Source organism: Mustela erminea, chromosome X (genome assembly GCF_009829155.1).
Source record: "Mustela erminea isolate mMusErm1 chromosome X, mMusErm1.Pri, whole genome shotgun sequence".
Lineage (NCBI taxonomy): Eukaryota > Metazoa > Chordata > Mammalia > Carnivora > Mustelidae > Mustela > Mustela erminea.
In genome coordinates this window covers 38,416,155-38,442,515 of record NC_045635.1, presented here as the reverse complement: position 1 = coordinate 38,442,515, position 26,361 = coordinate 38,416,155, and the positions used below count along the sequence as shown (strand labels likewise).

At 42.1% G+C, this 26,361-nt stretch overlaps 1 protein-coding gene across 1 annotated transcript in view; it reads left to right on the top strand.

Annotated features, from left to right (window-relative positions):
• The window catches only part of MAOB (monoamine oxidase B), a 103,477-nt gene that overhangs the window by 33,234 nt on the left and 43,882 nt on the right, over positions 1–26,361 (top strand). The window contains exons 2-3 of the mRNA XM_032331026.1: positions 5,852–5,946; positions 6,909–7,046. Of these exons, the coding sequence (XP_032186917.1) occupies positions 5,852–5,946; positions 6,909–7,046 (233 nt within the window). The remainder of the gene's footprint in view (positions 1–5,851; positions 5,947–6,908; positions 7,047–26,361) is intronic.

Genomic DNA, 26,361 nt, shown 5'->3' with positions numbered 1-26,361 from the left:
CATAGACACCCTTATGGCCGTTTATTTATTTATTGACTAAAGTAATTAAATGTCATCTTTGTTGAAGGATATTAAATGAATTCATTCCATAATCACCTAAGCACCACTGTGTCCTAGCACTGAGGAGACAAAGAACGGATAATTAAAATTTTATCATCCAGGAAATAAGTTTTTTGAGTTTCAGGGCACAGCATGATCTGTTCAGGCAGGTGTCCTACATAAGGTTGCCTGGCTGATAGCAGTGACAGAGAGGGTGAGGTCCAGCCCACATTCCACCAGCCAATCCATTTGCATGGTTGTGTGCTGCATTCCCCCAAAAGGAAGGGCGCCATTTTGAAATTTAGCTAAGGGGTGTGTGTGTGTGCATCGTTTTTGTAATTTACACAAGGGCAGAGAATGTGCCGACAGTGACCCTGTTGCTTGCATGGTCCATGAGGTTTACTGCAAGGCCCCTAATGCTTCACCCTTTAGTATGAGGAAAGCTGCTGGGCATGTTTGTTACCTGGGGTCAGAGTGCCTGGATTTGAATACCGTCTCTGCCACTTTTTAGCTGTGTGACCTTGGACATGTGACTTGGCCTCTCTGCACTTTACTTTTTACATCTACCCTCTTCACAGTGTTGTTGCAAGGATAAATTCTTATATGTAAAAGACTAAAAAAGAGAAGCTGCCATATAGTCAGTGCTCAAAATGTTAGCTGTTTTGCAACGTTTTTACCTGCCTCTCTACTCTCTGTTGAAAAGTTCAGCAATTAACCATCGAATTCCATCTACAAATACCACTTTCCTTTAATGAATTTATTTCACACAGGGAATATTTTCATCTTACTCAGGTCCTGTGTGTGTGTGTGTGTGTGTGTATTTGTGTTAAATAACTAAAAGGCATTCTCTTTGGAGACATCAAAGAATCCCAGTTCTTTGATCAGAAGGTCACTTGGTTGTTTCTAGAAATTTCTCATAAAACCATTGCTTTGTCAGAAGTGACAGAGGAGTCAAGGGCTATTTGCAGATTTTTGGCTTTCATCCTTCCTGGGGGAAGGCTTATATCTTTTACCAGGATTATAAGGTTAGAGATGCTTTGAGGTACAGTGAATTTCTTTGTCAGCCTTGGTTAACATGATACTTTTCTGGGGATGTGGGTAGCTTTAGACTGAGAAAAAAAGTCCTTACGTGGTATTGAAGTACTGATGTTTCATAATGTTGTCAAAACAATTAACTTTGCATTTTAAAACTCTGAAAAAAATTGTTAAATCTCAGGTTTCAATAGGAAGGACATGAGCCACAATTGACAAAGCAAAGCACGAGGTGAGACCCGTGGTGATAATGATTTTTCTCTTCCCTCCCTGTCCTAATCCCTCCATCAGTCCTAAGACGCCTTGAAAAAAGAAAAGAAAAGGTTTTGTTTTGTTTTCAGTACTTTACAGTCTTCCTGTCTCATCTAACTCTTGGGTTGTTTTCCATGACACGACAACTTGGAAGTTTTGAATGCTAATAATTCGACACACCACTGATTTTTGGATATTTAAAATAATCTGGATGTCTTCTGCTGTGTGGGTTCCAAATCATCAGGATACTCATCACTTTGATGACATCTTTTTCCAGATAAGCTGCCTAAGAAGACAGATGCAATATTTTTATGATTTCATGGCATTAGGCATTAGCCCATCATTATTCACATGTGCTAGGCTCTTTGTCATTCATCCAAGGAAGGCTCTCTGAGCCAAAAGACCATAGCCACTGCACCATCTGGAGTCAACAAATGAGATGATCTTATCAGGGACCTGTCAGGGCCAGAGAAGGGCTGTCCCTGAATGTGCCAAGATAATTCGGTTGTGAAATATTAATTGATCCTGCATGATCGGCTCCAGTTTAATTAACTTTTCTAAAGTACAAAGTGATTAGAAGCTCATTCCTCAATTGCTTACCGAAGTTAAATATCCATCGAAGAGAACACCTGGCACTCGAAGGGTCCTGTGTTTAGATGGAGAGCAGAATGTTATAAGATACTTTGCATCAATCAGGGTAATAGGGTTGCCGTATTTTTAATTTTTCCTCTTTGGTCCAAGGGTAGTGGCGAAGAGTTCAGGTTTGGGGTTAAGCTGTGACCTGCCATTTACTGAGTGTGTAATCAATGGCAAGTCAGTGAATGTCTCCAAACCTCCGTTTTTTTTTTTTTTTTCTTTTTAAGATGAGGATAATAATACCTCTCTGCATGTTGAAGACCGGAGGAGCTTTGCTTGTAAAGTGCTTCTTGGTCCGAGAACAAAACAAGTGCTCATTGCTTTATGACAGCGGCTATTACTACTGTGAATGTTTTCTTTTTAAAAAACGGCTATTGTTTTTTCACTTGTGTCTGGAAATGATTGCCTAAGTGTTTAAACAGTACCAGTCACGTTACCTAGTGTTTTTCAGGCAAACGTATGTCTGCTACTTTCCGATTTGGGGGTTGGTTTCTTTCTTTTTCTTTTTCTTTCTTTTTTTTTTTTCACTCTACTATGGCATTTTAAAATTCCCAGACTTCCCAAAGAAGGCATCATCCTTCCTATTTTTGTTCTGTGACAAAATGCGGTAAAAGTTCCCAATAACTGGCAGAGGAATGGACTCTTGAGAAATTAACCCTGTTGTAAGCTGGGGCGGCTCTGTGGAGTCCAGCATTTGCTTATTCTTCCATTGGTTAAACCATCAACCTTCCCCCAGTCATCAGTGACGAACCTCTGGTGAGCTACTTCTCAATCTTTTTTTGTTTTTAAGATTTTATTTATTGGGGCGCCTGGGTGGCTCAGTGGGTTAAAGCCTCTGCTTTCGGCTCGGGTCATGATCCCAGGGTCCTGGGATCGAGCCCCGCATCGGGCTCTCTGCTCCGAGGGGAGCCTGCTTCCCCCTCTCTCTCTGCCTGCCTCTCTGCCTACTTGTGATCTCTGTCTGTCAAATAAATGAATAAAATCTTAAAAAAAAAAGATTTTATTTATTTATTTTGAGAGAGAGAGAGCGAAAGAGAGAGAGAGCACGAGTGGTGGGGGAGGCATAGGGAGAAGGAGAAGTGGACTCCCCATTGAGCAGGGACAACCCCCCCCCCCACGTGGTGCTTGATCCCAGGATCCTAGGGTCTTATGACCTGAGCCAAAGTCAGATGCTTGACCCACTGAGCCACCCAGGCGCCCCTTAATTTTAATCACGTCCTGACCAGACTCCAAGTCCTCAGTTTCTTAGGTTCTCTGAAATTCCTTCCTCCTAAAACTGCAGTGACTTTCTTAAGCCCCCATATATGGACCGGTTATCTTTCAAATCAGTTTTTGCCCCTTGATGTCCAACAAGCCATTGAACACTGCTCCCCACCCCCCCACCCTGTGAACATTAGACCAATTGTAGGGTATGTCCAACCACACGGTCTCATTTTGCCCCATTTAAGGCTATTTTTGTAATTTTCTGTGTATGATCTTTTAAGGCACCTGGGCATGGGGAAGTCTCTATTGAATGGTTTAATAAGATCCTGGCTTGTTTTAATAACTGTTCATGTTTGGCATCAGATACTGTTGGGTAACTGTGCAGACAAAAAGACAGTGCCTTTTGTGGACTACAAAATGCTAGTGTGCGTGAGCGATGTCGTATTTCATTCTGAACCCCCTTTGTTTAAGCCTCAGCGTGCTTAGCAGGTCTGTCTGAGTTCCACGATAACAGCGGTTACTACGGCTGCATGTTATTTCATATTTCATTTGTCGAACTGATGCTTGATAAGAGAATGGCATTGAATTGTCTATAATTTTGAATCTAAATAGAAATGTTTAAAAAATAGATGAACGTAAAATTTTTCTTTCTTTTTTTTTTTTTCCTCATGGAGGTAAAATTAGCACTGGAGTTAAAAATCCAAACCTTATCTTTCCAAATGATCGGTTGTGCAATGCTGTGTACACCGTGTGTGGATGGCCGGGGGCTCTGGGACCCTTACCCTGCCACCAGCTGAACGTCCCCTGCCCAGCCTCCAAGGACAGGGCTCGGAGAGACAGATGAACTTAAATAATGAAATGTCAGATCCGGCTCTTTTAAAAAATGGGTTTCCTCGGTTAGGATCGCTGATAGAACAGTGAACGAAGCCTGGGCTTTTCGCTGTATCTTTTGCGGTGGGCTCCTGTTTTCTGTTAGACGGGTGCTTATCAAACTGCAAGATACAAGTGTATTTTCAAAACACGCTGAACCAAATAAAGTGCAGATGATCTTCTGAAGTGTAATTTCCCCCTGTAGCAGAACATGAGAGATGTGATCTATGAAGATGATGGTTCCGAGTCCCTGTGGAAAGCAATATGTGTGGTTTATGAACTCTGAACCTGGACTGAGGCTGCCTGGCTCTTGTGAGAGCTTCTGTGTTTCATTCTCCTCGACCATAAAATGGCAGGATCAATAGTACCTTTTCTCAATGGGTTGTGGCAAGATCTCACTGCATTAGTATATTAAAACAGAAGAGCATCTCAAATGCAGTGAGCAATGAATGAGTATTAGCTCTTTTTATAGGAATCTCTCTTTTCTTTTACTTCTTTTTTTGGGGGGGGGGGACTTGAGGGAGAGCGTCTAAAAATCCCAGAACTATTATTTTTTTAAAGACTAAGCTAGAAGCTGTTTCATTTGTCTGTAAGGCCCAGGGTCTTGGCATTCCTTGATTTTATTTGATCCCATCAGGCAAATGATGAAGGTAATTAGAATGGAGGAAATTCGGTTATCATGGTGAGAGTTCCAGAGATTTCCTGTCTGAGAATCATCTTACGGAACTCTGTAAGAGTGGTTTTGAAGATATAGGATTTTAAGATCTCTGAGATCAAAAACATCACCTAGGATGTGTTTATACCAAAAACGACACATACAGATTCTATAGTAAGCTTTATACCTTGTCAAAACTCATTGAACTCATTGAGTAAAATTTACCATATGTAAATTTACCATATGTAAATTTTCCTCAATAAAACTTTTTAAACTACATTCAGGGTGGTGAGAATGTTCAGGCATTCGTTAAGTATTTTTGACTACATTCATAATTAAGTAAATGAATGCACAGGGTCATTTCATTCTTCGGTGATGGGTCACATGGAGAACTAGGACACAGGGTGGGGTTGAATTTCATGTCCTTGGTTTTGAAACTTTATACCAACTTCCAAAAGTTCATGTTGACACAGAATTTAACAATTAATTCTAGGTCCTTTCAATTGCTTTGAAGGCCTACTCTCCCTCTGACTTACTGAGATTTTTTTTTTTTCAGATTTACTGGAGAATAAAGTCAGTTGGCTATGTTTGGTCTGGTGCCTAGTGGGGCTTATACATTTCTCTGAAGTGTGGCCTTTTGTTTTCATTTGTGTTGTCAGACACATAGTCATGCAACTTAGTCCTTAAAGATAGACATGCTGATATAGTAACCAAAGATATTTTAAAGGTTTGGAACATTTATCAGAAATGAAATCCTTTGGGGCGCCTGCGTGGCTCAGTCGGTTGAGCGGCGCCTTCAGCTCAGGTCATGATCACTGGCTCCTGGGATCGGGCTCCCTGCTCAGTGGGGGAGCCTGCTTCTCCCTCTCCCTCTGCCTACTGCTTTGCCTAGTTGTGGTCTCTCTCCATCTCTCTAATAAATAAATAAGGTATTTTAAAAAAAGAAATGAAATCCTTCTTGTTCTTGCTAGAAATAGCAGCTGGTTTCCCAGACTTGGAATCTGGGCCTCTACTGAGAAACCCTAGGTATGTGTAGGGTGAAGGTAGCAGTAGGCCATGGGAGTGAGCCAACGTGGACTTTTCTCATTGGGGTTAACGTGAGGGGCTTACCTGGAGTCCCTGTGCAGTGTCTGATTGTGGTCTCTTATTGTATTTTCCCCCCAGGCATGGCGGCGGCCAAGCTTCTGCATGACTCTGGCCTGAATGTGGTTGTTCTGGAAGCCCGGGACCGGGTGGGAGGCAGGACTTACACCATCAGGGTAAGACATGAAGGATGGGGATGAAGAAATGGGAGGCTGAAGCGGAGTGGTTTTTTTTCTTTTCTAAAAGTCTTGAATTTTGTTTGACTCTTAAGAGAGTAGAAATTACTTTGAAATAGGCTCTCTCTCAATTTGCTACCCTTTCCAACATTTTCTTCTGTCTCTTTGTTTACCTAATGGTGCTTGGCACTTGCCTGATGAATTATTGCACCAATTAAGAGGTGTTTAGAATACATAAGTGAATAGAATAAAGATTCCCACCTATGCAAAACTTTGGTTATCTTTGGGGGACAGGGGAGCTAGATGACAAACAAAAAACAGCAGAAAATGACGGACCCCTGACTAATAGGTATCTGGTTATGCTTGGACACCTTCAGGCATAAGGAGCTTTTCTAGTCCCTTCTTCAAAGATCGGTCCTTAGTTACTGGAAGTGAAGCCTATTTGTAACCATATAGAAAACTTGCTCATGAACATATAAGAACAATTTCAAAGGTTCAGATTATGGCCCAATGTTCCCTAATGCTATCTTTCAAATGTCTGGATTAACCACATAGAAGTGATCATTTCCTTTCTTGGTTTTCTCTAGCATTAAGCATTTTACAATTAGCCTGAAGTACCAAGTAAAGAGAAATTCATCAACAATTCAGAGCTTACAAAAAAAAAAAAAACCCATGATATGAAAGATGTTGTAAGCGATAGGGTTCAGAAGTCTGTTGCCTATTTAAAGTGCAGTCCAATTTGCTTTAAAGAATGGTTTAATAACTAAGTCACATGAAGGAAGTACCATTGAAAACAGAATCCCATTTTCCATGGATATACCGTAAGGTGTGTCTATAACCCGTGAAATGCCAATTTGCTTATTGTTACTATTGTTATTACTATCTTATTTCAGAGCTCTTTATATTTATCTTAGGAAGAACATTTTCACAAATATTTTTATTTTTTTTCTGTGGGAAAACAGAACCAAAAGGTTAAGTACGTGGACCTTGGAGGATCTTACGTTGGGCCAACTCAGAATCGTATTTTAAGATTAGCCAAGGAGCTAGGATTGGAGACCTACAAAGTGAATGAGGTAGAGCGTCTCATCCACCATGTAAAGGTAAGCCTGGGCCAGCCTTTGGAGTATTTGAAGACTTCTTTCTCCGTCTTTCCATACATGAAGTCCACCTCCTGCCCTCAGAGAATTTATTGCATTACTGAATGTCACATATGCATTTCATATGTGCATTTCAACCATTCTCAGAATGTTTTCACTGTCATTACAGGAGAGCTAAGTGAGAATTCTAACCTATTTGGGAAGGGTTTTGACGAAGTGGTATTGCCCATTTGGCAAAAAGTTGAACAAAACCAAAGAGAAAAAGATGTTTGTGATTGATTTATTAAATGCCTCTATTTGAATAGCTGGGCACTTTTATGTGACACAAAAGCGGGTGTACAGTTTTATAAATACTGCCCTAGACTTCATATTATGAAGGTATTTGTAATATGCCTAACAGTATTTTGAAATTTTGTTATTGTATCCTATATATCATCTAAGGTTACTGTTCTTTGGAGAGTAACATGAAAGTGGCTCAAGCCCTACATTCCATTTTTTGTGGGGAAGCTCCATTGATCTCCCCAAAATTTCTTTGAGTTTACTGGGTCTGCCATTCCCATGATCATTTGTGGCTCATGGTTCCTGCTTACATGACACCTGTGCCCATTCACATCTTATAGTCTGTGACCCTTGTCTTCCCTTTGATCCATGCCAACCTGTGTTCACATTCATCTCTTTATCTTGATTATCTTCAGACCATCCCAAGCATTTGTGAGCCATAGACTTGACTGAAGTTTTGAGCAATAGGGATGTGGGGGGGTTTAATTGCAGAAACACAAATAGCTTAGAACTGAATACTGACATTCTTACTCTAATAAGCATTTATTTATTTATTTATTTATTTATTTATTTTTAATATTTTGTTTATTTGACAGAAAGAAATCACAACTAGGCAGAGAGGCAGGCAGAGAGAGGAGGAAGCAGGCTTCCCGCTGAGCAGAGAGCCCGATGTGGGGCTCGATCCCAGGACCCTGGAATCATGACCTGAGCTGAAGGCAGAGGCTTTAACCCACTGAGCCACCCAGGCGCCCCTCTAATAAGCAGTTAGATCAATGAGCCCCCTGGGGATTTCTCACTGGCCACACTTCTCCGTGGATCCAAGTCACCCACCATGTTGCTGTCTTCAGGCTCCTCTCATATCTCCCTGATCCTTGTTTTCCGAGCAGCATTGTCTTGGTCCAAAAAGTTACTGTTGTGCTCTGAGAAGCAAAGAGTCACCTACTCTGGGTCCAACCCTGGAGTCCCAGAGAGAACTGGCAGAGGTTTTGAACTTGAGCTTCTCCTCTCTTCCATACTTGCCTTTTTTGCAAGTGGAAGTGAGCAGTACAAAGACATACTCCTCACTGGTAGAAAGCATCCCTTTTTAAAAAATTTATTTATTTATTTGAGACAGAGAGAGAGCATAAGAGGGGGAAGGTCAGAGGGAGAAGCAGACTCCCGAATGAGCAGGGATCCTGATGGGGAACCCGATCCTGGGATTCCAAGGTCATGACCTGAGCTGAAGGCAGTCACTTGCGCCTTTGAAATCATCCCTTTAAGGAAGACAGAAGAAAGTAGCAGTAGTCTGTTTTGATTTATGTTATTTGTGAGTGATAATATCCAGAAGGACATATAACAAACTGTACATTATGAGTCATTTAATAAAACAGGAAATAAACATCTATCTAATTTGATACAATGAGGTTAATAGATTTCCTTAATTTATACATAAATGTTTTGGTTGACCGTCATATTTTGCTTTCTAAGCCTTTCTACCTTGCTTCCATCTGTGTCTAGCAGAAAAAGAGACAAACGAATTAGAAATGAAAGTGTCGCATGGCGATAGTGCAATGTCTTGCACATCAATCATCAGGCTTAGTAAACATCCTTCATTGGATTCCTTGCTTTTAAATGTAGGTCACGTTGACCTATTTCTTTGTCTTCCCTGTCCTAGTATGGAAGACTTGCAGAGAATGATCCAGAACACTGGGCTCTCTTGTAGGTTCTTCCAGACAAAGGAGATGACTAGAGATTATATTCATGTCTCTGTCTTTGTGTGTGCCGGGTTTCTTGGCCGTCAGAAGCTATGCCCAGGATGCTTTGTTCCTCTGGTAATCTTATGGCTGACATTAACTTCCTTGTGAAAGCGACTATTTGCAGTCATCAGTTGTGGAAATGATGTTATACTGGCTACCTCTGCCGCTTTCTTAGACAATTTCAAATAATCTATGTGCAGCTAAGAAAAAAAATACAGATAATTAAAGTGTCTCTGACTTGATACCGGGTAAATACATTATGCCGACAGTGCTCCTTATAAAATATCAGATAAATGTCATTGCTTTTTAAGGACTACAAAAGGAAAAATAGAATTAGAAAATGTGGTTAAAGAAAAACAATTTAAAGACCCTTCCATAACCCTAGCTAGAGAAAATCACTGGAAAATACTTTGGGTTTGTAGATTTTCCTATTTCTCTGTTGCTATTCTCTGACCTCTACTGGAGGAAATGAGAACTATCAGTGCAGTTAAAAATAACAGGTACATACATATATACAGATATATATTTGATATATTGACTTACTCTGTAATTAATTCCTACTACGAAGACAACTGAAACACTAATGAGTCTATGAAATAAATGCCTGTTTCAGTCTAGACAGAGGGGTTAATTTGACCTCCCATGGTCAGATCTAGATAATAAATAGCAATAAAGACCCGATGCCTAAGAAGTCCTCCCCTAACCAAACACTTCTCCTCCACTCTCACCCCCTGCATGTGTTCTGCTCATATTTTCTTTGGTTTTAACCTGTGAAAAGCATTTGGGATGGCTGCATCAGTTTCTGGAATTAACGATAACAGCTCTAGCTTTCTGTCTCCTTCTACATGCCAAAGAATGCAGTTCATAAGTTTTTTCCTCTGTCGTGGTAGGCAGTCTTGTAGGCATTTGGTCATTACTCTGTATTGCCTGTTTCTTTCCTTTTCTTTTCTTTTCTTTTTTTTTAGATTGTATGTATTTATTTGACAGAGAGAGAGATCACAAGTAGGCAGAGAGGCAGGCAGAGAGAGAGGAGGAAGCAGGCTCCCCGCTGAGCAGACAGCCCGATGCTGGGCTCCATCCCAGGACCCTGGGATCATGACCTGAGCCAAAGGCAGAGACTTAACCCACTGAACCACTCAGGCATCCGCTACTGCCTATTTCAATAACTATTGCTAAGCACAAAATGTAGTTCATGCAAATCTATGATATATTCATGCCTTGTTTCAACAGGAGCCCAACGTGTATTTTTTTTTCCAACGTGTATTTTTTTTTTAAGATTTTAAGGTTTTATTTCTCTGTTTGGAAGAGACAGAGAGCACAGAGGGAGAAGCAGATCCCCCACTGCAGGGCTCGATCCCAGGACCCTGGGATCATGACCTGAACCGAAGGCAGAAGCTTACTGAGCACCCCGAAGGCTGTGTTTCTTAAGAAATGATGACTCCCAGTATCACCAGTGTCCTGGCAGTTGTAGAAGGAACAGTTGGCTGATAGATGGGGTGTGTTCATGCAGGCCCTGTAACAAGCATCCAGAAATCCCTGCTGTGTGCTGTGGTACATGGAGCCTCTTTCCTGTTTGCCTGTAGTGTGTCAGAAATGGTTATCACTACTGAGTGACATTCATTTTTAGTGCTAAGGTTGATCTGTCTTAGGTTGCTACAGTGTGGTTTTCCAAAGCCTCATTCCAGAATAAAAGATGTGATACCGGGACGCTTGGGTGGCTCAGTTGGTTGGACGACTGCCTTCGGCTCAGGTCATGATCCTGGAGTCCCGGGATCGAGTCCCGCATCGGACTCCCAGCTCCACGGGGAGTCTGCTTCTCTCTCTGACCTTCTCCTCGTTCATGCTCTCTCTCAAGTAAATAAATAAAATCTTAAAAAAAAAAAAGATGCGATACCAAGCTACATTGGGGTTTCATTGTTGGTGGGGAAAGTGATCACTTCAGCTCAAATCTTTTTTAGTTCAGAAGGTGTATTCCTCACTTCTGAAGTCCGTGATGCCTCCCTTAGAGCTTCACAGTCCTGAAATTTTTCATCTGTCTTGCAAATAATTATGCTAATTTCTGCTAGTAGAGTACAGAAGGCAGCTGTTTAGGTACCTTGAAAGTGACTTAGAAGCAGTGTTCTCTTTTAAGGACTGTCTCATAATTACAGACGGAAAGTCAAAACTTCCTAAGGAACTTCACTATATTTTGCACTATATTTTGATTTACACCTCTTTCTCTTCCATCTAATGTGTGTGTGTGTGAGTGTGTGTGTGTGTGTGTGTGTGTGTGTGTTCTCATTTGTTTTTTATTCTCTTGAAGAAAGTGGAGAACATTTTTGAAGTCTGGTACAATTTAGGCTGTTGGCAAATAGAGTTTCTCTGTTTCGGAAGCTTTTATGAGTCTGAAGTATGGAACTAGAGTCTTTGTCAAACATGAAACGGCTTTAGCCCAACTTCACACTGATAATCATTTACCAACTTCAGCTATCTGGAGAAACTGAGGGGGGAAAAAAAGAGTTCCTCTGGTCTTAGTCGGCTTCCTGGCGGTTAGAAGCCAAGCTCATTGTTAAAGCCCCTCGTGTGTCTCGATGTGGTCAGTGCTTGAAGAGGACTATGAATGAGGAGACCTGTCTCAAATAGATTGGCTGCCCGTTGCTGCTACAACGTCCTTTGCTCACACAACCTCCTGAAGGAGGTACCATTTGGCTGACCACCTCCGTTCGTTGAGAACTCCAAAATCAGCTGAAAATCCAGTATACCGACAGCCCGTAAAAGGGAGCGGAAACTAGGTCTCTTGCAACAAGAGCTGTTGGTGAATTTTGAGAAAGAGATCACAGGTGCTTAATTCACTCTCTGGATTAGGGAACAGCAACAGAATGAGAGCCCAGATATCAAGACATAAAATATTCAAATTACAATTGCATTTGTCACGCAGGACCTCAGCGTCTCCCAGAAATGAACAAATCAGTGATGTCCGGTCTTCTTCAGGCTCTTAATATCCTCTAATATCCTCTTCCCCACACCTCTGCCTCCAGTCCTGTTAATCCAGGGAAACTGCCGTCGAAGTCCAGGTTGGTCTTGCTTCTCTCGTGATGACAGAAGTCCCCGGGAACAGGTTAGGCAGACTCTTGCATTGGGCCCAGGAGCAGCTGCCAGTTTCACATGAATGTCACACGGGCCACACAGAGCTCACTGGCTCCAGGAGTCTGCCCTAGCCTAGATGAGCTTCGGGAACCTTCTCTTCCCCTCCCACCCGCCTTCCACGACATTTTGTATTTGTTGGAAACAAATATCTCTTATCATTACAGTTGGGTTTTTTTTTTTTAAGTGTGGGGAATAGTAATTCCTTCTTCAGAAGTGAAACCCATTTGTCTAGGGATCATTCTAGAAACCGAAGTGCTCATTTGTGTTCTTTAGAAAACACAGGCAGCTTTCGGGCATGTAATAATTTGCCAAAAATTATGCCTTCAACGGCTGGATTTGGAGCAATGTTTTGAGCTAGGAGATGAATTTATTCTCGGCCTTTGAGTTTTCCATTTGGAACTTAATTTATGAAAAAATTAGGAAGCCTCTCTTCTATGTGCGAACACTTACACACATCTGGATAAACTTGACAATCACTAGAACTGTGGGCAGCACAGTGTCAATTTTAAATCACACTGAAGGCGGAGAGCAGAGAATGTATAGAATTCAGTTACAATGGTGATGTTCACTAAGAAATAGACCTTCAGCTTCAGTCTTGTGCCAGATTTGACAGGTCCTATAACATGTCATCGTGGGGTTCGGCCAAGTAGTCCAAAGAAGATGCAGTGAAAGGGGGCACTTGGGTGGCTCAGTCGGGTAAGTGTTTGCCTTCGGCTCCTATCCTGATCTCAGGGTCCTGGGATCGAACCCCGACTGGGGCTCCCCACCCAGAGTGAAGTCTGCTTTTCCCTCTCCTTCCGCTCCTCCCCCGTGCTCGTGCGCTCTCTCTCTCACACACACATAAATAAATAAAATCCTTAAAAAAAGAAGAGGCAGTGACAGGCTCCCAGCTCACCAGAGGCTAATAAGGGCAACCAGGTAACAGTTGGTCAGAGAATGTTAGCAGCCTGCAGTTACCAGGGCATTGTCAGGAAGTACAAGAGGGCCTGGAATGTGTCGGCCCACCTTGCCACCCTCTCGGCAGCAGCCCCCGGAAAGGCCGACATGTGGATTCCGAGTCTGTTGCTCACGGAGCCCTTGCAACATCCAGCAAATGATAGCAAGAGTGACACTCCTGTGGCATGGACATCAGGATCCTACCAAGCAAGCGCTTTTCCACATAACATCTTACTTGTGAGTTACTTGGTTGTGAGCTAGAAGTTTTAGCCTCATTTCACAGGTGAGAACATAAAGGGTATGGAGAGATTGATTGCAGAGGGCAGGAAGCGATGGGGTCAGAGCATGATCCAAGGTCTTGGGGTGTCAAGAATACATGGACACCTTGCGTCCCCTAGATGAGAGGCTTTGCGTTACTCTGAGCCCCAGCACTTGGCTTGACTACTCTCCTTCCTTCCAAACTTATAAGGTTGTGTCTTGGAAAACTCCAGCCCAAGATTCTCCTTTTTGTTAAAATGTTCTGCAGTTGGGGTGCCTGGGTGGCTCAGTTGTTAAGCTCTGTCTTCAGCTCAGGTCTTGATCCCAGGGTCCTGGGATCGAGCCTCACTTCAGGCTCCTTGCTTAGCAGGGAGCCTGCTTCTCCTTCTCCCACTCCCCCTGCGTGTGTTCCCTTTCACTGTGTCTCTGTCAAATAAATACATAAAATCTTTAAAAAAATGTTCTGCAGTTGACTACAGTTATCATCCTGGCTCCTTCCCAAGCCCTGTATCCTCCCCACTTTCCTGATGATACCTTGTCAAACCCCGTTTGAAAGTAGGATGAATGGTGTTCCATTATGTGTACTTCAAGATCACACACACACGCGCGCGCACAGCATATTTTGTTTATAGTTAACATTCTTGGATTCCTATTTTTATACTTTCACAATTTAAAAAGGTTTTTTAGGTCTGCTTTTTCATGCATGAATATTTCATAGATACTCTCCAGTGTCGTTAAAAGTACTTTGTTTTAAAAGAAAAGTTCTTTATAGATCCCATTTTAAACAGGTATATAATATTCTGTTGTGAGAACACTCCATAATATAGAGGACATTTTGCCAATCAGTTACTTTCAATAAGGTATCTATACTCTGTTCAAACAGTCTGACATTTATTAAGCATCTAACATATGTTACTAGCATACAAGGTGGTGGGCTACATAATTGAATTTGAGACAGTTTGGGCTCTAGCCAGGGTCAGATTTGTGAGATCAAAGTTTCCCTTGTCAGTATAAAAGGAGATTAACCCCCCCACCCAAAAAAGAAAAAATGTCTAAGTAAAATCCAGCAAACAAAAAAGCAAAACAAAGATTTCCACGCCCCAATCAAACCAGAAAAGATAGCAGCCTCCGATCATAAAATTTGAGAATTGATGGCAAGCAAAACCTTTTAGATTTCTAATACCGGCTGCTCAAACCCAGAGCTCAACTGTTGCTGAAAGCAGACGTATTACACATGAAAGCCAGTGATCACGAACTCTTCAATTTCCCTCAGCGTGCCAAGGCTGGTAAGCACTCGGTGTGCCTTTCAGATTATCCAGACAGCAGTCTGGCCAATACATTCCTACTTTCTCTGCCTCTTAATCCTGTGACATCTCCTTCCTGGCTACCTGCACACTGTCCACTAAGCCAGTGGCACCCTATTTATTTAAGTTTTTATTTTCATTCTGGTTAGTTAACATGCAGTGTTATATTAGCTTCAGGTGTACAACAGAGTGATTCAACACTTCCGTTTATCACCCAGTGCTCATCACAAGGGCCTTCTTTAATCCCCATCCCCTGTTTCACCCAATGGCACCCAGTGTAAAATTTGGTCATAACAGCACTCCACTTCAGAGTGTCGTCATATGGGGACTCCCAAGAACTCAGGAATCGAGAAGCCTTGGTAAAACTGTTTTTAAACAGTAAACACATTTAAATAAAGATTTAAATGTAAAGAATAGGAAGAATTATGTTTGGTACTACAGAATCAACTACAGAATGTATTTTTTTTTAAATTTTTACTTACTTATTTGGAAGAGAGAGCTCGCGAGTGCGAGTGGGGAAGGGGTAGAGGCAGAGAATCTTTTTTTTTTTTTTTTAAAGATTTTATTTATTTATTTGACAGACAGATCACAGGGAGGCAGAAAGGCAGGCTGAGAGAGAGGAGGAAGCAGGCTCCCCGCTGAGCAGAGAGCCCGATGTGGGGCTCGATCCCAAGACCCCGGGATCATGACCCGAGCCGAAGGCAGAGGCTTTAACCCACTGAACCACCCAGGCACCCCAGAGGCAGAGAATCATAAGCAGCATCTGTGCAGAACACAGAACCCCATGCGGGAGGCAGTCTTATGACCCCAAGATCACGACCTGAGCTGAAAACAGGAGTCAGACGTTTAACCGACTTTGCCCCTCAGGCGTCCCCGGACTATATTTTTAAAACAACCTTTATAGGGTTAAAAAACAAAAAGAAAAAGAGAAGAAAAGAAAGAATGTAATCTATAAAATCAGAGTGGGAGGAAGGTGAGAAGAGTAAGAGAGGTAAGCAAATTGAGTGCTAGTGACATCTTCTTTCATAGCATGGAAGCATTCTATACCAAGATTAGACTTGTAGCCAATAAAAAAAACCACAGACTCAGATTACTTAATGGTTTTATGAATTTTTTCACTATTTTTGCTACAGGGGTCTTTCAGGAACCAATATTTCTTGGGGTCATGCAACATTCATTTGTAATTTAAACCTCCAGTTCACTTGAGTGTGTGTTTCTTCCATTAAATTCAAGTAAATTTAGGTCATTAAAAATAGCAAATATAGTGTGATTTGAGTCTCAGATACTTGCATTTCTTTTCTTTGCCCCTTCTTTCCTCCCTGCCTTCCCCTTTCCTTCCCTCCTCCTTACTTTCTTTTTTCTTTCCTTTCTCCCTCTGTCAGTCCTCTATTGTGCATCTGTCCATTCATCCATCCATCCATCCATCCACCTGCCCACCCACCCACCCATCCATCCATCTTTCTATCTTGCAGATGCTTATAAAGGGGTCTGGAATGTCAGGCACCAAATGCTATAGCTGTTTTTTAACCTGAATGGTGTAATTTGAGATAATTTGCTTCCTGCTTCTTTGAATTTTTTAATACTGCCAGAACTTTTTTGTAAAGAGCTCCTCTTATTTTTATTTTTAAAAATATAATTAGACTCAAACTCTACCTTTTGGGAACTCATGGGCCATGAGAAGAGGTTCGACTCTGTAACTCACACCTGCCCAGCAGCGATCTCCTGGGTTATATATCCGTTAACAAAGACCAAACTGCTAACAGTTGGGCTTAGTGACTGAGCTTCAGCCATTTGAGTTTAGACAGTCTAGATCCAAAGCAACTGTCAGAGAATGCAGAATGTCAAAGCCTCTTATCCTATTATCAGTGGGTTGTAGAGTTTTCCCAGTGTCTGATACACACACACACACACACACACACACACACACACACACACTTCATTGTTGACCCTTTGTGCCACCTTGGCCGTGGTCTTTATGCTTTTGTGCCCTGATGTCTCCATTTGCAAAAGAAAGGTATTTGTCTTGCTTAGTGCTTTGAGCTTTGAAAGAGAAAAGAGGCTAACAGAAGATACTGGTTAACCTTATCTTTGCCATTGAGGCTGCTCTGATAAACTGAAGTTACTAAGAAATGTTTTGATAGGAAGGCGAGAGTCCATTGACTTTGCTTTTGAAAAACTTCTCGATCGATTGTGTGGATTCGTAATACTAAGTAAGCTTTTGAATGGCAAGGGCACCAGGGAGGGTGAAGCTTCTTCGTCTTCTTTTTTTAAAGATTTTAATTTATTTATTTGACAGACAGAGATCACAAGTAGGCAGAGAGGCAGACAGAGGGGAAAGGGGAAGTAGGCTCCCTGCTGAGCAGAGAGCCTGATGTGTGGTTGCTCGATCCCAGTACCCTGGGATCGTGACCTGAGCCGAAGGCAGAGGCTTAACCCACTGAGCCACCCAGGCACCCTGAAGCTGTACAGATTCTTACCTAAAGAGAACCAGGCCAGTATACTCATCCTGAAAATATTTTTACAGGCTCCTTATACATTGAACTGTAACTCTTTCTTTTAAACCCAGGCTTTTCTCTTTTTAAAAATTTATTTTAATTTTTAATATTTTATTTTATTTTTATTAACATTAACATATAATATATTATTTGTTTCAGGGGTACAGGTCTGTGAATCATCATGCTTACACAATTCACAGCACTCACCATAGCACATATCCTCCCTAATGTCCATAACCCAGTCACCCCATCCCTCCCCCCAACCCCCCCCAGCAGCCCTCAGTTTGTTTCCTGAGATTTAGAGTCTCTGATGGTTTGTCTCCCTCCCCTTCTTTATTTGTGTCCCATATTATTAATAGGCTAGGCCATCAGCATTTGGCTACAGCTAAACTTACATGCCCAGACCAACAAGAGAAAATAGATAATAGAAGAGAGAAAATAAAATCTTCTTTCCTGGTTCTGTTTACCTTCTACGTTTCCTTCAGCTCTCTTCTGCGACAATGTCCATACGCGACAATGTTATTGCTAGACGCAGCGAGGCCCTTGCTTCAGGTTACCGAGTGACAATGCTAGTATTCTTCTAGAATTGTCAGGAGATAGTAGGCATGTCAGAGTTTACTAACCTTTAAATAACCCAAGGTCAGAGAACCAAAATACATTAATTTTTTTTGTCTTTTTTTTGACATGTATGTGAAATCTGGGAATACTCACCAAAATAGCTTAAAACAGCACTGCACAATAGAAATAGATGTGCCACATATGTCATTTAAACTTTCTAGTAACTAGGGACACCTTGGCGCCTCAGTTGTTTGGTTAAGCATGTGCCTTCGGCTCAGGTTATGATCCCAGGGTCCTGGGATCCAGTCCTGCATCGGGCTTCATGCTCTGCGGAGACCCTGCTTCTCCCTCTGCCTGCTGCCCGCCCCCCGCTTGTGCTCTCTCTCTCTCTGACAAATAAATAGATAAAATCTTTAAAAAAAAATTTAAGAAAATAAATTTTCTAGTAACCATATCAAAAAGTAACAAGAAAGAGCTGAAATCAATTTTAATAATATATTTTACTTAACCCAATATATTCAAAATAGTGTCCTCTCAGCATGTAGTCAGTATAAAACATGATAAATGTGGTGTTTTATGTTCTTTGTACCGAGGCTCTGACATCTGGTGTGTATCTTGTACTTGTAGCTCATCTCAACTCAGGCTCGCCACATACGAAATGCTCAATAGCCACGTACAGCTCGTGGCTACCGTACTGGGCAGCACAGACCTCATAGGTTAACAGGGTCCATGTATATGTGCTGCCATTTCTCAGACATCTTCAATTAAAAAAAAAAAAAACCTGTACCAAACGTACGCCTGGATCCTACAGTGTCAATCCTTTATCATGCAACAGGTTACCTTCCCTTATGCAACTTCAAATATCTGGCATCACAAAAAACTCGGAAGTAAAACAGAATGATATTCCCTCTATGCATTCTGCTTCCTCATGGCAAACCAGCTATGAATCATGTTGGAAAAACTTCTACTGGGGATGCCTGGGTGGACCAGTCCGTTAAGCGTCTGCCTTTGGCTCAGGTCATGATCCCAGGGTCCTGGGATTGAGTCCCGCATCGGGCTCCCTGCTCAGCAGGAAGTCTCCTTCTCCCTCTCTTTTCTCTCCCTTTGCCTCCCCATCTCTTGTGTTCTCTTTCTTTCTCTCTCACTTGCTTTCAAATAAATCAATGAAATCTTTAAAAAATAAAAATAAAAATTCTCTTAGGAGCACAGGGAGGTGCCGCGTGTCTGATGTTTTTATGTGTGAGGCAGTAAGCAAATTGGAACTCAGTGAGGTCAAGGTGGTCAGAGATGCTGCCACAGAAAACTTTTTGAACGCTTCTCAAAACCTTGAAGGACATCGCTGAATAAATTCAAGGGAATAACTTCATGGAGCGTGTAAAGCCTTTTTGTAGAGCGTCATTATTACAGTAAAATTGTCAGATGATCCCTAACTCTGACTAATTCTGGAGCAACCATGGAACTGGCCCATAGTCCTAGAAGTGATTATTGTCTTCAAACACATTTAGAGAAGATTCCCACAAGCTCGGAGCTCTGGAGAAGGTAATCCTGCAGTTTGGTGGGACAACTTACTTATCTACGTGTTTCAGCTTTGAGTACAAAGGCTCCTCGCAAAACTCGGAGCAGAGACGCTGCCAAGTGGCCTGGCGCTTTTTACTGCTGACATTTACTGTTTCCTCTTTTTTGTGTGTGTGTGTGTTTTTTTTAAATATTTTATTTATTTGACAGAGATCACAAGTACGCAGAGAGGCAGGCAGAGAGAGGGGTGGAAGCAGGCTCCCCGCTGAGCAGAGAGCCTGATGCAGGGCTCCATCCCAGGACCCTGAGATCATGACCTGAGCCAAAGGCAGAGGCTTAACTCACTGAGCCACCCAGGCGCCCCTGTTTCCTCTGTTTTTAAGTTGGCATATATTAAGGGCTGCTGCCAGACAGTGTCTGGTCATGTGCAAACCAAGAAAAAATCGTAATTCATAGTCCCCGATAGTTTAGGCTCTCACGTTGAACCAGACACACATGGGCCTTGTGGCCTTTGGTGGTTCAGTTAAAGAATGAATTTAATAATGACAATAGCCAACATCTTTTGAGATTTCTCGATGTACCAAGCACTACCCTAAGCATCTGCTATGGGTTATCTCACTGATAACTCAGAGAAGCCTGATGGTTATGATTCTCCCTTATTTACAAATGAAGTCATGGAAGCACAAAGCCTCTGGGTGATTTGCTCAAGGTCCCCCAGGTGGCAGGTGATGGAGTGTGGGGTCTGCAACCCTGATCCATCTCACTCCAGAGTCATAGCCAAGGTGCTGACATGGGCAGAAATCCTACAGAAGGGTGGGGAACGGCCAAAGAAAAGAAGAGGGTAAGGGTGCCAAGAACTGAACTCTCCTCTCCTTTGTGTTCAGGTTCTTGCTCCCTCCTGCTGCCCTCTTCAGTCTTGTGCCCCACTGCTGATGTTCATTTAATCCTCTTTTGACCTCCTGGGACCTACCTGATATCCTAGTGGTATTAGGAGCTCATGGAGGCCACTGACGTGAACTGTCCTTTTGGTTAAATCAAGAGCTATTGGGAGACATTGAGTCATCCTAGTTCATTCTTAATCCAAACATCTTAAAGTGTATTAAAGGTGCTCATTCTGGGGAAACTGCTAGAACTCTGTGCCATACGAAATAAATATGAGAGTAGACAGCCATACATATGTCTCGGGTTCATTTCATTTTTCCATTGCAAAGTGTAATCATAGTAAGGTTTTAAGAAGCATTGCTTTCTATACAGCTTCAACCTTAGGCAGGAAAGAGAAAACTCTATATTTAAGGGTGACCTACGTAGAGTAGTTGTCTGGCGGTCGAGTGATATTCTTATGATACTTGATGACGTTGATCCTTTGGATTAAAAAGGATGGAGTCTCTCTAAAGTCAACAGGTTGTTTTAAGCTACTACTGCTCTTTCTGAGGCTGGGCTGGTTGTGCCACTGCTGTTGTGCCACTGCTATTTTAGGGGACTTGTATCTTCCCTTCCTGGTTCCAGGCATTTCTCCCAGATCACTGATGACCTCTTGTCTACGTATCCAGGCTGGAGCCAAGGTTTCTTGACTGTAGAATCATAGGACCAAAAATTTTTAAAAAGGCAACAAAAAGTAATTGAGAGAAGGAATAACTAATGTTTTATCACAGCCTCCAAGCACCTATATGATCTACCCCTACCACCCTCATCAAGCAACACTTTAGTTCCGCCATTCAGGATTCTAGTATGTCCAGTACATTTCTACCCCAGGGCTTTTGCACATGGAGACAGATTAAAGATGGCCACAAATTCTCTGATGTTCCTTCCATGAAGAGGCAGAAGTGGGTTCTGTGCTTCCCTTTGAATCTAGGAGGGCCCTATCATTGCTTTGACCAGCAGAGCATGATTGAAGTGATGCTCTTCCAGCCTGGGAGGTCAGGCCTTAAGAAGCTCTCATGCTCCACTTCTTTCCTGGAAAACTCACCATTGGAAACTTGAGTGACACTGTGGAGTAAGTTCAGAGACCCTGAGAGCACCCTGCTGGAGAGGACACAGAGAAGCCCACTTGTTACCTGGCCCAGCTGATTCCAGCCTTCAGGCCATCCCTCCCAAGGCTCTAAACTAGGGAGCAGAGCTCTCTCTAATTCAGCATAGTCCAGCCTTCAAATGACTCCAGCCCCAGCTGCTGCACGAGTGACCTCCAGCAAGCACTGCCCAGCTGAGCCCGGTCAACCCACAGAACTATGAGAGATGAGATGAGATTAATGTTTTAAGCCGTGAAATTGTGGGGTTATGTCTTTCTGCAGCTAAAAATAACCAAAACACACGTGCTATTTCCTCCATTTGGGATGCTCTTTCTCTGGTCTCAACTCAGACACTTCCTCCTCAGGGACGCCTTCCCTGATTACTCTATCTTAAGGAGTAACCTCTCCCCTCCCGCCCCCCCACCCCTCGAACTTGTGTTCTCTATCATGAATTTGTCCCCTCCGTGCTTCATTGTTCTCTCACAGCACTTACAAATGCTTGACGTCACATCATACATGTGTATGTTTTTTTTGTTTTGTTTTGTTTTATTTTGTTTTACCTGCTTTCTCCTGGTAGGTTGCAAGCTCCATATGGGCAGAAATTTTTTTTTCTATTTTGTCCACTGCTGTATCTCTGGCACTTGGATTGGGACCCAGCATACAGTATTGAAAGAATGGGTCTTTGCCCCTATGTGAGCCTGTCCCTTTTAGAGCACAATTGAGCAGACCTAGATCTGGTGTTGCTTTTAAGGCAAAAGTAAGGACTGTACTAGTCCTATAGAAAAATAAGTGCCTGGGATGCCTGGGTGCCTCAGTTGTTTGGGGCCTGCCTATGGCTCCGGTTGTGATCCTCAGGTCCTGGGATTGAGTCCTATGTAGGTTTCCTTGCTTGGCAGGGAGCCTGCTTCTCCCTCTGTCTGCTGCTTCCCCTGCTTGTGCTCTCTCTCTCTCTGAGAAAGAAAGAAGGAAAGAAAGAAAGAAACGAAGGAAGGAGGGGGGGAAGGCAGGAAGGAAGGGAAAAGAAAGGGAGGGAGGAAAGGAGAGGAGAGGAAAGGAAGGAAGAAAAGAAAAGAAAGGAAAAGAAAAGAAAAAGGAAAAATAAATGCCTACGATGTCAAGAAACCTGGAGTACCTCCCATCTCAATACACCCACCACCAGCTCCCGCCAAAATTCCACAGCTGACGATTACTTTCTTTGTCCACAAGGTTAAATGACAAACTTACAAATACAGAGGCAAACAACACAGAAAAATCCTCGTCCTCATGTAACTTACATGTTAGCTGGAGAGGACAGGCAATAAACAAACAAATGAAATACACAGAAAAAACAATTTTTATACCTAAGATAGAATTAGAATTAACCATGTTTGATTTTATATTGCTTTTCACTTCCACTAACAGATACAATGAAGAAAGATGGTAAAGTGCGAAATTAAAAAATGGATGCTTAAAATGAAGTTAATTCAGATGTACCAAAAATTCATAATGCTTTCTCTGAAACTTTTAAAATGTTTTTGTTTTACCCTCTCAACTCTAATAGGTATATGAGTTGACTTTCAAATGTATTTTAGAGTTGAAATTCAGTTAACCAGAATTATGCAAAAAGCTTTGGGTCTTAAAGTCTGTTACTTTTCCCATGTCAGGATTTAATAATTTCTACAAGGGGTTGAAACTTTTTAGCCAGATCTGTTAAATCCCTCATATACATTAAAAATGTGCAGTAAAACATCCACTCAGCCACTTTTGAAAAAAAATATATACAGTTGACCCTTGAATAACACAGGCTTGAATGAACCACGTGGGTCCACTTATATGTGGATTTTTTACAGTGCAGTACTGCAAATGTATTTCTTTTCCTTATGATTTTTGTTCTTCCTTTAAGAGAGAGAGTTTACAAGGTTGGGGGGTAGAAAATCTTAAGCAGGCTTAAGATAAATATATTCAGCATGGGGCTTGATCTCACAATCCTGAGATCATGACCTGAGCCAAAATCAAGAGTTGAACACTTAGGGACACCCTGGTGGCTCAGTTGGTTAAGCCGCTGCCTTCGGGTCAGGTCATGATCCCAGGGTCCTGGGATCGAGTCCCCCATCGGGGTCCTTGCTCAGCGGGGAGCCTGCTTCTCTCTCCACCTCTGCCTATCACTCTGCCTGCTTGTGCTCTCTCTCTCTCTCTCTGACAAATAAATAAATAATTAACAAAATCTTTTAAAAAAAAGAGTCAGACACTTAACTGATTGAGCCATTTAAGATTTTCTTTTTGTTGTTGTTAAGATTTTATTTATTTGACAGAGACAGATCACAAGTAGGCAGAGAGGCAGGCAGAGAGAGAGAGGGAAGCAGGCTCCCTGCTGAGCAGAGAACCCAATGTGGGGCTCCATCCCAGGACCCTGAGATCGTGACCTGATTCGAAGGCAGAGGCTTTAACCCACTGAGCCACCCAGGCACCCACATGTATGATTTTCTTAATAACATTTTCTTTTCCCTAGCTTATTTTATTGTAAGAACATAGTATATAATACATAGGACATACAAAATATGTGTTCATCAACTGTTTACATTATCTACTTCCAGGAGACAGTAGGCCATTAGTAGTTAAGTTTTTGGAGTCAAAAGTTATATGCAGATTTTCAGTTATGTGGTGGTTGGCACCGTAACCCCCACATCATTATATAAAACCAGAAGGTCATGTGTGCTTTGGCGAATGGGGGGGCTTTGGGAGTGGTGTGAGAAAGTGGGATCCTGTTTCAAATAGAGTAGTCAGAGAAGAGGTGACATCTCAACAAAAAACTCTCTTCGGTGGGGTTTGCTTGGTGTACACACCAACTTCCTGTCACTGGACGGAAAGCTGAGGGATAAGCACAGTTGGTTCTCCTGAGCCAGAATGCACAGGCCTCAACACAACACAGGACGGTCAGGTAGTTGGCATCCAACACTAAATGGTAGAGGGTGTGTAGACAATTACGAGAACATTGGCTTACACGCTAAGTGATAGGAGAAGCCATTGGAAGGTATTAAGTTTGCTCAGGAGCAAATAAATATGGGGGTGTGTGTGCGTGCATGCACACATGCACATGCCTGCACACACATGGAAATATGTGTGTATTTCGTCTTCAGTGTTTCACTTCACTCCAGCCACCGTTCTGCTCTTTTTGAGGGGTAGACACCAAAGAAGAATGTACATCCTTCCGTTTGAAGAGCTGATCCTCTTTCTTCATTCATGCCTTTCTCTAAGAACCCACTAAAATAAAAATGCCATATGTAATCATGGTTTTTAAGACTCTGTGGCTTATTCAACTTGGAGCTTTTTATAAAAGTGAGGTTCAGCACATGTTGGGAAGGCTTACATTGTCATCACAGTTCGTATATAATACTTCACCTCATTAGCTGGTGATAGAAGTATTCTTAGGATCCTTCTCTGAAGCTCATAACATTCTATTCAAACTGATGTGTATGCATTTAGGAAACTTTAGGGTTTTCAACAGATAGTAATTTTGAAGAGGAACATTTTGAAACTATGCTGTGCTGTATTTTTCATTGCCATGGTCAGCATTTAAACCAAGTGTAAGTCACCGTAAGGTAACTAGCACCCTGTGGCCTACCCTGGAATTTGAAAGGATCATATGATACAGTATCCCTGAACAAAATTTTAAAATTGAAGTTGTGCATTAGCATGGTGTTGGGGTTCTTTTAGGAAACTTCTTTTTTTTTTAAGTTTATTTTTTATTTTCAGCATAACAGTATTCATTATTTTTGCACCACACCCAGTGCTCCATGCAATCCGTGTACTCTATAATACCCACCACCGGTACCCTGACCTCCCACCCCCCGCCCCTTCGAAACCCTCAGACTGTTTTTCAGAGTCCATAGTCTCTCATGGTTCACCACCCTTTCCAATTTCCCCCAACTCCCTTCTCCTCTCTATCTCCCCATGTCCTCCATGCTATTTGTTATGCTCCACAAATAAGTGAAACCATATGATAATTGACTCTCTCTGCTTGACTTCTTTCACTCAGCATAATATCTTCCAGTCCCGTCCATGTTGCTACAAAAGTTGGGTATTTGTCCTTTCTGATGGAGGCATAATACTCCATAGTGTATATGGACCACATCTTCCTTATCCATTCGTCCGTTGAAGGGCATCTTGGTTCTTTCCACAGTTTGGCGACTGTGGCCATTGCTGCTATAAACACTGGGGTACAGATGGCCCTTCTTTTCACTTCATCTGTATCTTTGGGGTAAATACCCAGTAGTGCAATGGCAGGGTCATAGGGAAGTTCTATTTTTAATTTCTTGAGGAATCTCCACACTGTTCTCCAAAGAGGCTGCACCAACTTGCATTCCCACCAACAGTGTAAGAGAGCTCCCCTTTCTCCACATCCCCTCCAACCGAATCGCTAAGGAAATGTTGAAAAACAAAAATAAAACGGGGGGCATCACGTTACCTGATTTCAAGCTTTACTACAAAGCTGTGATCACCAAGACAGCATGGTACTGGCATAAAAACAGACACATAGACCAGTGGAACAGAGTAGAGAGCCCAGATATGGACCCCTCAACTCTATGGTGAAATAATCTTTGACAAAACAGGAAAAAATATACAGTGGAAAAAAGACAGTCTATTCAATAAATGGTGCTGGGAAAACTGGGCAGCTATATGTAGAAGAATGAAACTCGACCATTCTCTTACACCATACACAAAGATAAACTCAAAATGGATAAAAGACCTCAACGTGAGACAGGAATCCATCAGAATCCTAGAGGAGAACATAGTAATCTCTTCTATATCAGCCACAGTAACTTCTTTCAAGATACGTCTCCAAAGGCAAAGGAAACAAAAGCGAAAATGAACTTTTGGGACTTCATCAAAATCAAAAGCTTCTGCACAGCAAAGGAAACAGGCAAGAAAACAAAGAGGCAACCCACAGAATGGGAGAAGATATTTGCGAATGACAGTACAGACAGAAGGTTGATATCCAGGATCTATCAAGAACTCCTCAAACTCAACACACACAAAACAGACAATCATATCAAAAAATGGGCGGAAGATATGAACAGACGCTTCTCCAATGAAGACATACAAATCAGACACATGAAAAAATGTTC